Source organism: Anopheles nili, chromosome 2 (genome assembly GCF_943737925.1).
Source record: "Anopheles nili chromosome 2, idAnoNiliSN_F5_01, whole genome shotgun sequence".
Lineage (NCBI taxonomy): Eukaryota > Metazoa > Arthropoda > Insecta > Diptera > Culicidae > Anopheles > Anopheles nili.
Window position 1 is genome coordinate 45,832,284 of NC_071291.1, and position 13,461 is coordinate 45,845,744.

At 48.9% G+C, this 13,461-nt stretch overlaps 2 protein-coding genes across 2 annotated transcripts; one reads left to right on the forward strand and one right to left on the reverse strand.

Annotated features, from left to right (window-relative positions):
- Positions 1-862: 862 nt before the first annotated feature.
- Positions 863-1,673, forward strand: LOC128731716 (uncharacterized). The gene is made up of 2 exons (XM_053824849.1): positions 863-1,016; positions 1,102-1,673. The coding sequence occupies exon 2, from the start codon at positions 1,102-1,104 to the stop codon at positions 1,540-1,542; it is 441 nt and encodes a 146-aa protein (XP_053680824.1). The 5' UTR covers positions 863-1,016; the 3' UTR covers positions 1,543-1,673.
- Positions 1,674-1,763: 90 nt separating this feature from the next.
- LOC128730778 (UDP-glycosyltransferase UGT5-like) lies at positions 1,764-3,488 on the reverse strand. The gene is made up of 3 exons (XM_053823857.1): positions 2,652-3,488; positions 2,136-2,581; positions 1,764-2,031 (listed from the first exon to the last, which is right to left on the reverse strand). The coding sequence occupies exons 1-3, from the start codon at positions 3,486-3,488 to the stop codon at positions 1,764-1,766; spliced, it is 1,551 nt and encodes a 516-aa protein (XP_053679832.1).
- Positions 3,489-13,461: the final 9,973 nt, after the last annotated feature.

The window sequence follows — 13,461 nt, forward strand, 5'->3', positions numbered from 1 at the left end:
GCGATGCTGGAAAACTTGTCACCGCATTTGCACGCAAGGACGACTAAAGATACTAGAAATCAGCACGGTTTAAACACACACACCATTCGACTGTTAAGAACGAAACGGTCGCAACCACGTGGTTAAGTGGTGTGCAAGGCACGATCGATGACGTCGGCAAACATACACAGAAACGGTGCATTGTCGTTTCCGACACGGAAGGCATTTAACCTCTCGCTGATTGCGAGTGGAATGAAATTTGTACAAACGTCTGAAAAGCGGGAAAATGATTTAACCACACACCCGATGGCAACAAAAGCCCGGCGTTGAATGTGTCACAATTAACACCCGCAACCGAACGCGTGTTTGCATCGATGTTTGCTTCCGTTTACAACGGATGCCCAAGATGCTGCTGCTGCTGGTTCAGCTTCCAACCGCTCAGTACGATAAAACCCCCGGAGGAATCGCACACTCGGCAAGGTCTCGGCGTTCTTCCTCCGACATCGACACCGGGGGCTTGGAAAATCGCACCGACACCGGTGAGATCGCTCGCGTAAGCGCAAACGATACACACCAACACGAACTGCGTAATCGCTGTGTCAACAGCACCCGCTGGTCGCTGGCGCACATACTAATGGCGTGGCCACACGAGCACCCGCGGCTCGTCTAGAGCTGTCGTCTACGCTGGGCCGCTTCTTCACGCCACACTGTAAGGTGTACGCGTGCGTACGTGTGTGTGTGTGGGGGGCCAAAGCCTGCGGCACTAGTTCGAAACCGTGCCGAGAAGAGGGAGTGAAAGATTTATCTTGCACACGCGAATAACGCTCGGACTTATCGGCGGACTATTCGTCGAGTGGAATCCGCCCGCAAAGGATATTTGAACGGTGAGCGATCGCCCGCTGGTGGACAGTGTGCAGTGGTCCGTAGTGCTACCGTGACCGAGTGACGCAGAAATTTCGCTGCACAATCCCGTGACACATTCCGAGCCACCCAGCTGCTTGTTGCCCTTTAGCGTTTGTGATTCAAAATGTAGCACCGTAAGTAGGCGATCGTGATCGTGAGGGTGTTTTTTGTTTAAGTGATCCCAATGCTCATATGATCGTGCGCTTGTGATCGTTGCAGATGAAGCTGCAGCAGTGCGTCATTGATTTCGCGATCGTCCTGATAACGATCCCTTCGCTCGTCGTCGTGGCACTGCTTCTGGAATACATGATGAACCGGACCGGCTGGTCGGAGCAGCTGGAATCGCAGATCATAATGGTCACGCTGGCGGTGGCCTTCTTCCTGATCTGCGTCATGGTGTCCGTCTACCTGACGCACCGGGTCGGCAACTGTCTGTGGGCCGGTCCGCAAAGTGATCAGCAATCGATCTACACGGTCGAACAGGGTGGCCTCGATTATGCGGCCGACATCATGCGGCCACCGCCGACCTACGAGACGGTCATGAACGAACACGAACCACCGTCGTACGAGAAAATCAGCAAAATCTTCCCGCCCGAGGAACCGCCACCATCGTACGCCTCCACGATCGCGCTGAGCCGCGACTCTGCGGCCCATATCTGATCTACGTGCCATAATATACCGCAATCTTCGCCCCGGGGCCGGGCCGTTTGCTTTGCTAAAACTAGTCCGCTCGTTATCGCGACGATTTCGCGTGGGGATTTCGGGATGAAGCGAAATAAAAACAAATGCGTTACTGCTACTTCCGCCGTTGTTGCGTTGCGATCAGTTGACATTCCGTGCGAGGCGGTTCAGTTCCGTTGTAATTGCCACCCGTCTCATGTTTACTCCGTCTTTGGTTTTGGCGTAGATCCACCGGCCGGTTTCGAGTGACGCTTGAAGATAAGATAGTACCCGAGCAAGATCAACAGTACCACCGCGATCATATCGAGCCCGTACACCTGGTACGGTGCCATATCGCGCGTCGGTGATCGCAGATATCGTAGGCCCTTGCTGGCGATCACTTTCTCGATCCAGAAGATGGCCCGTTCAAGCGGTGCCTCGGGTTGTGTCCGGAACAGGTAAGACAGCTCTTTGGCACGTGCTCGGTAGCTACGTTGGACGTGTGAGAGAGAGAGAGAGAGAGCGAGTGAAATTCATCAAACAACACCACGGAACGTGATATCGATATCGACAATGATTATCGTGCTGCCTACCTGCCGTTGTTCAGAATCATATCCATCGCTTCTTTTAGGCTGACCGCGTTAAGCTGAGTGGACGGAATGCCAACACCGATGCCGGCTTGCTCGATACGGCGCACGTTCGAGAATTGATCCGCAAAGAACGGCACCCCAATCACGGGCACTCCGTGCCAGGCGGCTTCCTGCAAACTTAACAACCCACCGTGACTGATCAGCAGCTTTGTGCGGGTGTTTGCAAGCACCGCGGATTGAGGCACCCAGGAAGTGATGAGTACGTTCGGTGGCATTATCTGCTTTTCGGCGTTCGCGTGCTTCCAGATGAATCCGTACTCGGGCGTGCTGGCAAACAGCTCCAACAGCTGACGGTTCACGTCCGGACCCAACATTTCACTCTGCACGTTCGTGCCAAAGCTAAACAAGATCACTCCTTTGCTGGCACGTGCGATAAATTGCTGCATCATCTGGGAATGGCGAATTCGAAAGGAGAAAGTTAGAGTTGAGTAAAAGCCACCGACTCGAGCACGCACTTACCGGTGGCATATCTTCCGCTCGCTTGATATGCAATCCGCCCACTTGCACGACGTTCGGTGGAAGCAGCTGATAGAAGTCGAGTGCTGGATCGCTGTTGACCAGCACCAGCTCCGAACGGCGTTCCAGCAGCTTCACGTGCGTCAGATTGGTTCCCGGAAAGACTCGTCTCATGCGCTGCTGTTCGGCAGGCATAAACACCTGCTGGCGGTACAGCATGTCGAAGCCCCAGTACACCGTGTTCTTGACCCGCTCGATAAAGTCCATCCGCGAACCGAAACTGGACGCCGGATGTGGCACGTACGTTGGGTAGAGTGGCACGTCAGCCAGGTACTGCGTATAGGACGGGATGTTGTACGGTGAAACGGACACCAGCGGTGGGTTGTTGAAGTACTCCAGGAAGCCCAACAGAAACTGGCCCATCGTGAAATCGTGGATGACCAGATCGAACCGGAACGTCCTCGGATACTCGAGCAACCGCTGGATGGCATTCTCCTCCTCGAGAATCCGGCTCGCGACGGTGTAGAACTGGTACACGTTCATGATGTTACCGAACGGGTTCTCGTAGGTGGAAAAATCCGACGACCCGTCCGAGAAGGCGGCCATCATCTTCTCGTTGAAACCTTCCATCACGAGAAACGTCTTGCCCGGCACGGACTGTTCCGTTTCGAACGATAGGATGGTCAGATTGTGCCCATTATCGTACAGCCGGTCGAATATCTGCCGGTTCCAGATATGGTGACTTTTCGACGGTGTAGACTGCAGGAACAGGATGTTCTCGGCACGCACGTTGTGGCACGTCACCAGCAGTGCCACCAGGGCGAACAACACCCAGTGCATTGTTATCGGTCGTGTGTCAAATTCACTCCACCACACGGATTCACGCGTTGACACCCGGAACACCCGGTCGTAAGGTTTGAGCCGTCACTCTTCACTCGTTCAACAGGCTTCTACCGTTGCTAATTGTGGGCCCTGTGGCGGTGGCTGTCATTAGTTCATCACACGCACACTGCCGCCTAAATTTGAGCTAAAAACCCGGTTAAACTCACGCAATCCACGAGAGAGCTTCCCCGACGGGTGAAATATCTTATCACGGCCCGTTTTGTCACGGCCAATTATCAGAGGCCCAATGTTGCCTTGGTGGCACTCGTAGAGAGCGATAAGCACTCACAACACACACACACGTTCCGGGGCTTAAGCGCATTCGACAATGTCACTGCCGAAACTGCGACCCTTTCAGTTTGTGGTGGGTCGGATTGAACGATCGATTGAACGACCACCAGTTTCCAGTTGGTTGCGGTTGATCGACTCCATCGACACCAGCGAGAGAGTTCAATGCCGTCGGCTAAATCCGTAGGTGTGTTTCATCATGTTTGATTATTTCTCTGGCTAAAAATAGAACTTCCTTCCTCTCTTCCTTCACACACACACACCGGATGGAGCAAGATCATTGAATCGTGACCTATGTTGTGGAACGCACCCATCGCGATCGTGGCTCAATTTCCGCCCTATCATCACGTGCTTTGTTACGAACGACAAGCCTGGGGTGATAGTGAACCGGTATTATGTTGACAAACAACACCGATTAGCAGTTGACTCTCGAGGGCTGCCCACTGGCCACTGATGTTTGTTATTGCTTCCGAAGTAAACGATGAACGGTTCCGTTGTAAAAAAAAAGTGTAGGAATTGAATGATCAATAGCAGCAGCAGCAGCAGCAGAAAAAAAACAATCCTTCTCATTCGGCATCGCCCCATCTCACCTGTACGCATCATTTCGCGGACACGAAGGCTAATGAAATCTTTTTTCACGCTGATTGGAAGCCAAAATATTGGCACAAACTTGAAAACATCTAACGGAACGGTTCTTCGTGAATGAAGCCCTCCCCCACACTAACAAGTTAGGTACACAAACACTTCATACAAACTTGCGATCATCCGACCGTAGAAGCGCTGTTCCAGCTCCTACCAGACGCTATTTTGGTACGTATCGACATTGTGAAATTGGCTTATTAGCACCAGTCCTCGTGAGATGCGTACCAGGAAACTTGTCCTTCGTGAGACTTATTCTAGATGGGATTAAAACCCTTTGGCCGATGATTATTTACTCCTTTTCGTTTTGCGTCTCTTCATTGACGGTTGTTTGTGAGGCAACAGTTTCCAACAATTTCAAAGTTCATGTTCCTTGAACCAGCAAATGAGCGACAGGTGTTTCCAAACCGCTCTAGCAAACATAGCCATGATATGATGTACCATGGCAGTGATCTTTTGATAGCACACCCTTACTTTGCATTGTGAAAGACCTAAACATACGGTACATTGCATTTGCGGCCTGTTGGCAACAAGTAACACATTCACCCATTCGAGATGATCAGTTCTGTTTATCAATTGATTTATGTTCTAATTTCTATCAACATTTGCACAAGATTGATTTTTCCTCACATTTTGCACAGGAAGCCAAACCGACCGTTCCTTCCCAGGTGCACGTTGTCGGTACGAGACTACCTTCTCGACTCTGCGTTGTAAACGCACCAGCCAGCATGCACTGGCTTCACTATTTATCCTGCAATATTTGCATCGTCGTCCTGTGTGCCTTTGTGGGTGGATTTTTCCCCTTTTTTCTCTATCTCTCTCTCTCTCTCTCATACACTCCACAAGCAAAGCCCTTCAGCTGGTTCAGCAAGAACCCGGCGCCTGTAAGGCGCACGGCCCTACCAGAACTTCCATTGTGCCGTGTCCTTATGGCATGTTGTTCGCTTGTCTGCACCCCCCACCAACCACCGAGAACACATACGCTCCAACACATCCCAAAGCAACGGGAACGTACGCAGCCACTAGTGCGCCCGTGTTTACTCATCCGTTCATCGGTTCCGGTTCCGCTTTCCGGAAGCAATACAAGGCGGAAGAATAGCCCCAGCCTGCACCCTTGGCATCGGATAAGGGCGGAGTGATGATACAAAGAGCCAGTAAAGTAATGTAAACAAGAAATCTGATGTAATTTATGGACGGGTTGTGCAGCCACGGCATCCAGCATCCAGCACCCCGGCGATGATTCACGCCGCTCCAGCTCGAGTACCTAGACGCTCGAGACGGTAGACGGTAGTTCGATGTTCGACCGGGCGGGACCCTGGCTGTAAGGTTGTTGCTGCTATAACGACCGACAATGGGAGTGTTCCGGTCGTCGTAAAGACACCCAAGAATGCCAACCAAACCAAGCCGCCTTGAGCTCACCCGAGGTTGATGATGTTGATTTATGCACATTGGACCCCGAAAACGGCGTCAGCATTATAGGAGCAGCCCGCCACTCGTGTCAGCGATCTGGCTGAGTTTTCCACGGGTTTTGAGGCGGGGAAATCGTCAACATCTAAATTGCACGCGACGCTGGCGAAAATTACGCAATAATCACATCAAGCTGCACCGATCGCGCAGTAGGCCTCGTGCAGCTCGTCTTTTTCGCTCGAATCACCCCGGCAACACGTAAATATTTGACGATTTTCCTTCTCATTCAAATCACAATTTCAACCGTTGAGGGGGCACACACGCACACATACACACACACGCAGCTGTTGTAAGCGTGGAATTAATGCTGTTTTCCCGCACTCGCAGCATTTGTTTGCTCGGCCCCGGAGGGCGCCGGATAATGAACTCCCCTACATCATGCACGGTCAATATGCTCTAAATAACTAACTTCCCTCCCCAGTGAAGGCAGGCGGATGGCAACGAGATGATGGTGGTGTGCGTCACCACCGCCTACTGCGCTTCTTGGGCAGTCCTTGAAGGTCGAGTCTGGGGGTGCGTTTTTGTCGTGTTTCGATTCCCGCCCACGCCGGAAGCAAACTTTCTTGCATCCCACCTTCAACCGGGGGCGGTAGGAAAACCACCCAAACACACACACACCCATACACCCATACACATACGCTTCGAGAAAAGAAAAAAAAGGAGCCTACATACATCCGCTTACACAGCGTACATTACAATGCGACCGGGCGCGCACCGATTCGCTTGGAATTGAACCGAAGGACCGAAAAGAAGGCGAGATTTTTCACCCAACAGCTTCCGAAAAGGGCCCTGAAGCATGCCGGGAAACGATTTGTGCAGTGAGCATGGTTGTATTTCACCCCGTAGAGTCGGGGAGCCAAGGCGTCCCATCACTCACACTCCTGCACCGGTCTTTCCGTTGCGCGAGGATTAATGGCGAACGGAAAGGCAAATGGTGACGGGTCTAGGAAGCGGAAGTGAATATGCTAATTTAAGTACTCGCTCTCTCACTCTCTCTCACTCACTCTTCCCGTTTTTCAGCCCTCATACCATGGCCGGGTGTCATGTCATGCGAAGACACACACACGTACACACAGCATGCACGCGATTGTGTGTTTATTTGATGTGCCAAATCCTCCCGTCTGCGAGAAATGGCGCCGCCGGCTGCGGTTCAGAGATCGGCTTCAAACGGATCCCTACAATTGAAAGTCGCCCCGTGCTGCCGTGGAACGGGAGTCGAAAAATTCCCCGCCAAATGCTGGCCGGTCGCTGGGTGTACATTTAATTGCCGAGCCCACCCTGTGCCGTGTGGAAAGAAGAAAGGACGAAAAACGCGACCGAAGGGCACGCCGCCATTCTTGCCTCAGCCGGGCCAGGGGTCGCTTGCACGGATCGAAAACCACCCACGGAAACTTTAACATTCAAAGTTCATAATTTGCATATGCGAGAGCGTTATAATTTTAATTAAAATATTTAGTATAATTAGAAAATTTCCACATCGCAAGGACATCCTCCATCGTGCCGGGACTGCAGGCACGTTTTTGTGCGGTGATCGACCCGGTAAGGGCCGGTGTAACGGAGCAGAAGGTTCACCCTCACCCAGGTCGCGTGGCTCAATTGAATCCGCCCGTAAAACCGTCCAGTTTCCAATTCACCGGCGAGCCTTGTACCTTTTTCACAAGATGCCCAAAATGCCAGCCCCCCAATCGCTCCCTTGAAGGTGCGCCAGTAAAAACGTCACCCAGTGCAGTGAACCGAAAACAGATGCTGGGGGACACGTGAGTCTGGCTCAAGGGTTCCGGTGTAGCGTACAAATTGTTTACCAACCGCCGGGATCGAACCGACCCAGCCTAGTCGTAGCGAAGGACACGTGAAGCCGTCGGTTTTTATCGAACGTTAAACTGGCATGAAATCGTAATTAGAAAATTATTAAGTCAACCACCGGCGCGTGGTTGCGGGTGAGCGCCAGGATATAGCGCCAAGCAACGACACGGACAACCGGACCGGAACGCGCCCACAAAAGAGCGAGGAATTAAATCCCTCAAGGGCGCACCGAAAGGGCGCACATGTTTACGCCAACCGGCGTACGGATTGCCAATAAATGACATTAAATAAAACTCGATTAAATCGAAATCGCAATTGCCAGGACCAGACTGTGTGTGTGTATGTGTGTGTGGTCCTTCTGTTGCGCTCCTTCTCTCCAGCGCACATTAACGCTGGCGTTGGCCAGAATCGGCCGGAGTTCATCCTCGAATATTACTTTTTAATAAAGAATAATTTGCCCTCCAGCGCAGTGCAGCGAATATAAGCGCGAGCGTGCTGAAACACCGTCCAGGGTGCTTTGTAACATTCATTTCGACCTTAGCTTCCTGAGGGAAACTTTACTGTGTGGCTTAGATCGAAATCATCAGCTAATTGTATTGTAATTTAACTGTGCACTTGGGCGCGAGAACCAGTCTGGAATTGGTGATTGGTGTATAAAAAAGATGCAATAATTTAGTTCGTTGTGCCGAGGATTGCCTTAAACCTGTGCTGCACTCTCCTTCACAAAGGTTTTCGCAAGGTTAAGCGTTATTTAAGTCAAAACTGATCAAACTTCTTGCACCGTATGTAATGATCATTCCGGAATTTTCCATAAACTGGCAGATATTGCTTCTTTATTGTGCACAAAATGATCCTGCCAGATGGATTGTGTAACACGATTCCAGCCCTTCGGACTCTCACTTATGGCTACAGTTGATAGTGCAGCTGTTGAAATAATTTACTTCTTTACCTAGTCTCATCTATATGTAAGCAATCTTATGCTATTCCGATTGCTGAGTGAGGATATGAGTTAATGAATAAAATCTATTTTGTGATAAGTGAAGTGCCCATCTAATCTCACTTTGTTAATGATATTTTCAACGGTTAAATATACCGTTGAAGTGCGTAAAATATTTGCTAACGAGGATCTATAAAATAAGTAACAATTGAGATAATTGCAACATATACCTCGTAGCGTTTCTGTTAAAGAGATTCCACGTCGACTAAACAATTAATTCTAGGTACTGTCGCCAAGAAACGGTAGCGCTAAGCCTACGCTGGCCGGACTCTATACATCCATCCTGCTGCGGGAGGACAAACAAGACACTAAATTGAATTCGGTTGTCGAGCAAAATAGAGCGGATTATGTAGCTTTAAGACTCATTAGCGTGCTTGGTGTTGGTCCATTCAAATCCTAGTATTCAGTTGGCCTTAGTATCTTGTGGCCCCGTTATGTTGTGGTCTAGGAAAACTAATTGAGAGTCACCCAATCCATCAAGCTCACAAATGAGGTCTTTAAATAACATATTAACTTGCCCAGGTGGTAATTAAATGAGTTTTTGAACAAATGTATTATCCAAAGTATTAATTTTCCATCGAACACTGTCGGGAAAATTGTGTTTGGTATGCGGACAATGCATCAACCCGATTCTACTGCATGTAAGCATCGTTTTCCTGTTACAAAATCCTAATCAAAATAGCGTTTTGTTTTTTTTCTTTTTTGCTCAATTACAAATACACCATTATTCGTCGAACAGCAGACGGGATTAAAAATTAAATCTATTAAAATTGATTTGCATCGTACATTTCCCGCATCGAACGCAATCTGTGCTTGTCAGCCATTTTCTAGTAATCCCCCCAATGGAGTTTTTCAATTTACATATTGACATATCGCCCATATAGCTCTTCCGAATCTGGCTAAAATCGAGCTAAATACACCCCGTTAAAGCAAGTGCACACGACATTAGTTAATTTCATTAACGTCTTAGCGAGCGCAGGGAGAACGAGACTGCCCTCGAACGAATTTGGAAACTCTGCCCAAACACAAGCGACCACGTTTCTCTCGTTCTCCCTTCTGCAACATTGACGTGTCCTGTCGCTAATCCTTTATCATCCCCGTTCAAACTTGTGCCGCTTGGTCGCATTTTGGGCCCTGGGCACGATCGCCACTCAGCTCGCGTTTGCCCTCACGCACTACACACAAGTTACGTGTAATCCCTGTTTTTTTTTCATCCCTCTTATGCCTCCTACCCATCTCTCGTTACACCCAAGCAAACACTCCACTCTAAGCTCTCCCCTCAACCAGGCAATCCGCCGGATCCATTTCCAATTGTTTGCTGGCCGGAGGTTTTTGTTCGCCCTATCCCGTGCGTCCTAATTCATCGCAGTCGGGAATTTATCCAGGTTTTAAATTACTATTTACCATCCCAGCCGGTAGCCTCCCTCAAAACTCCGCCGGCAACACCCTTCGCGCGCGATCTTGACGTTTCAGTTTCACATCAACGCCCCGCGCGCGTTGTTCGCGTGTCCTGCGTGACCCTTCGCCACGAGATTGCTATCAAAACGCATTTCACGCATCGACACTTGCGTGCGCACCGGAAGCCGCCGGCATATGCTGGTATTCCCGTGGATTCTGGACCCAACCGAGCGGGAAGCGAAACATATGTATCGCAACAGGACCGTGGCCCGTCGGATTGTTGCATTCGAACACGTACAAACTATACGGCGACCAAGCTTACCGATCGCCCTCTATTTTCAAGCCTCTGTGCGCCCTAAGCTATGCAATGCTAGCTACAGTTGCACACGGTGCAGAGTGTTGAGTGTGCATTCAGGGGTTGTACAAATCTTTCACGAACACGAGCGACACAGCCGGTCTAGGCGTGGTTCATAAATCTGCCCTCAAATTTGTGACACAACGGCGCATTATGCCAACCCCTGGGCCAGCTTGGGTAGTTTCGGGTGACAAGGGTTGATTTTATTATTACTATTTTCCTCTCGGTCTCGATTGCGTTGACTTGTTTCGTTTTTTTTCGTGTGTATGTGTCGCCTTCCATTTGGCCTTTCCCTACCACGTGGTTCTGCTTTCCATCGCTTAACCAACCGGAACGCATTATTTATCACGACAATCACTCATGCTATTACGGCTGACAATTATTTGATGCATGTTTCGTACATATTCACCACGGATGAGGCGCTTTCAATGGCCACCCTATATACGAAGGGTGTCCTGGCGTTTTTGTTTGATATTTTAATTTTGCCCAAATAATGTTACGCTTTTCCATCTAATGAACGAACAGGACCCGGCACACTGATTTACCATGGGTGACAGGAGTTCAGGACTCGCTCGCTCACCCAATATGCGATATCAAGGAATCGGCCCACTCTAAAAGGCGCGGTGAGTGTGAAGGTGCGGTTCCACGGAATTAAGTTATATCACAGTGTGCAGGTGTTCCTCGTTCCTCGGAGACACACGGCTTTGATGTCACCAGGGATAGTTCGCCAGCGTGCTTCGACGAATTAACACGACCGTGCACCGGGGCTCGAGGGTTTCGCCAGCTGCACTGGTGGAGGAAATGATGGAGAGATGGGAGAACGGGACTAAATTTTAATTCACCTATCAGGCGCAGAAAACCTGCCCCCGGGTTCAATCCGGGCGGTTCAATCAAAGCAATCCCGAAACTGGGAGCACGGAAAGGATTTAGCGCAGGATCTCTTGCTTACGCCTGATCGGGTCCTCGTTTCGTTAGCGAATTGCTTCGGGGGCTGCTGAAGGAAACGACGTTTTCATCTAGCAGGCATTGATTTCTCACACGACACGTTACCAGCGATCCATACACGGGAAAACGGCTTTCCGGCTGAAGCGCTTCAACGCCTATTGTGACCGGAATTGATGAATAGACTTAGACGCTTCCATTCACAAAAAAAAAAAGAAAAATTGTTTAAGCGTTTACGTAAGGATGTCAAGCGCTTGTTGACGTGAATGTTCACGCCTTGAGAACATACAAGTAAATCTCGTGTATTGCTTGAAAAACATCCTAGAAGGAATGCTTTGTTTATGCTGATTCGTTGTTATTCATTTAATTATTTACCTTGAAAACCATGTACGATAACCATTGCACATATGTGTCGTGATTTCTCGGGCGAAAAAAAATCAGCTTAGAATCTTAAAATATATACTTTTTTGTATGGGATTTTTATTCACTCCAGCCTCTCTTATTCAAACCATATGAGTTAACTATATTAGAATCTAGTTAAATGCCTTTGAACTTCAATCTTTAAGCAATTATTGAAGAAGCTAGTTTAATTGTTTAGGAGTTCAATTATTACCTTTTTTATATCCTCTTTTTTGCTTACTTGGCTAACATTCAAGCACGCTTCTTATTTTGTCTGTTTTTTTTTTAAGCATTAATTCAAACATTTTCATAAAAATGTACAGTGTGTAGCTTTACCAAAAATCTAAATTCTATTGCAAGATATCCCGATGTAATACACATAATTATAAAATGTCGTTTATTTGTACCCACCTTTCTATACATTCGCAACGTGCTTTAAAGCCGTAAGAGCCATGTTTACATCTCCACCAGAGAATTAAAACTCACACTCAAAAAAAAAAAACAAACCTATTATGCGGCACCATTCTCGTAAAACGACACCAATGACATTTGATCGATTCGCTTCAATATCATCGATCAGCAAACGTAGCATTCGAACCGAAGAATGGCGATGAATTGGGCCGCCGTGTAATGTAACCATTTTTAATTCCACATCGTCCTTTCACCGTCTGCGCTCGTCTTTGACAAATTTAATGATCCTTTTTTTGCCATCCTTACACTTCTCACTCTCTCTCTCTCTCTCTCAATGACATAGACATCCTTCCTTCTCGTTCTCTATCACACACCGAAGCAGTCCCGGTGCCGTTCCCTGCCGAAAGGAAGTGATAAAACCATTCGAGCCACTGAACGGTTCAGTGACCACGCGACGCGTCGAGCCCGGTCGCGGTAATGTTTCGGCAATTGAATGAAGAAAGGACACAGAAGGAAAAAAAAACCCTCCCGACACGATCGTTTCGTTTCATTGAAATTCAGAACCGCGTGTTCATTTGATTAATTTTCCTTTACATCACGGACGTTGATTTGCAGCGCGATTTTGTCCGTCCTCCGTGCCAGTCGGGGGCTCGATTGCGATTGGCGATTGTGTTTAACATTTTTATCACGAATCGGCCAGCAGCAAGGTTCCGCAGGGGTAGGCCTGGAACTAATTCCTTCTCCGAATCGTGCGCCTCCGGTGTGAAAGGTGGCAAATGTTGCTGGCGATTCACGAAGGACACACTTTCCCTTACCAGGGGAAGTGAACAGGAAAGTGTCAAACAGGGTGACGGAAGGAACGGTATCGCAAAGGGCAGTGGAAAGATCTCGCATTTAACGCACAAAACACGGGGACCAGGGTACCTGTGGAAGAAACAAAAAATCGAGAACACGTTTCACCCCAAATCGAAGCGATGGAGATGAAAACTCGAACGCGTTCGATGGGACGTTTGATAGCGACCGACATCCGAGTGTTCAGCTTCAAACAATCGAGCTTTTGTGCCGGTTGACACTATTATTCCCCTTACCCGAGCGCACGTATCGATTGATTCCGAGGGATGCAACTTTCCATTCCACCCTTACCGGGTCAGACTTGATGGAGTGAGCATAATTCTAAATCCTTCGAGCAATTGAGCTCGGATCGGTTGCATAATACAGCACAACAAACACAC

What these genes read in the sequence shown, in the direction of transcription:
- LOC128731716 (XM_053824849.1), top strand. Translation starts at nt 1,102, where the DNA reads ATGAAGCTGCAGCAGTGCGTCATTGATTTCGCGATCGTCCTGATAACG.
- LOC128730778 (XM_053823857.1), bottom strand. Translation starts at nt 3,488, where the DNA reads ATGCACTGGGTGTTGTTCGCCCTGGTGGCACTGCTGGTGACGTGCCAC. An exon ending in GAGCGGAAGATATGCCACCG is followed by an intron (nt 2,582 to 2,651) that starts GTAAGTGCGTGC and finishes CGCCATTCCCAG; the next exon opens with ATGATGCAGCAATTTATCGC. An exon ending in ATGATTCTGAACAACGGCAG is followed by an intron (nt 2,032 to 2,135) that starts GTAGGCAGCACG and finishes CGTCCAACGTAG; the next exon opens with CTACCGAGCACGTGCCAAAG.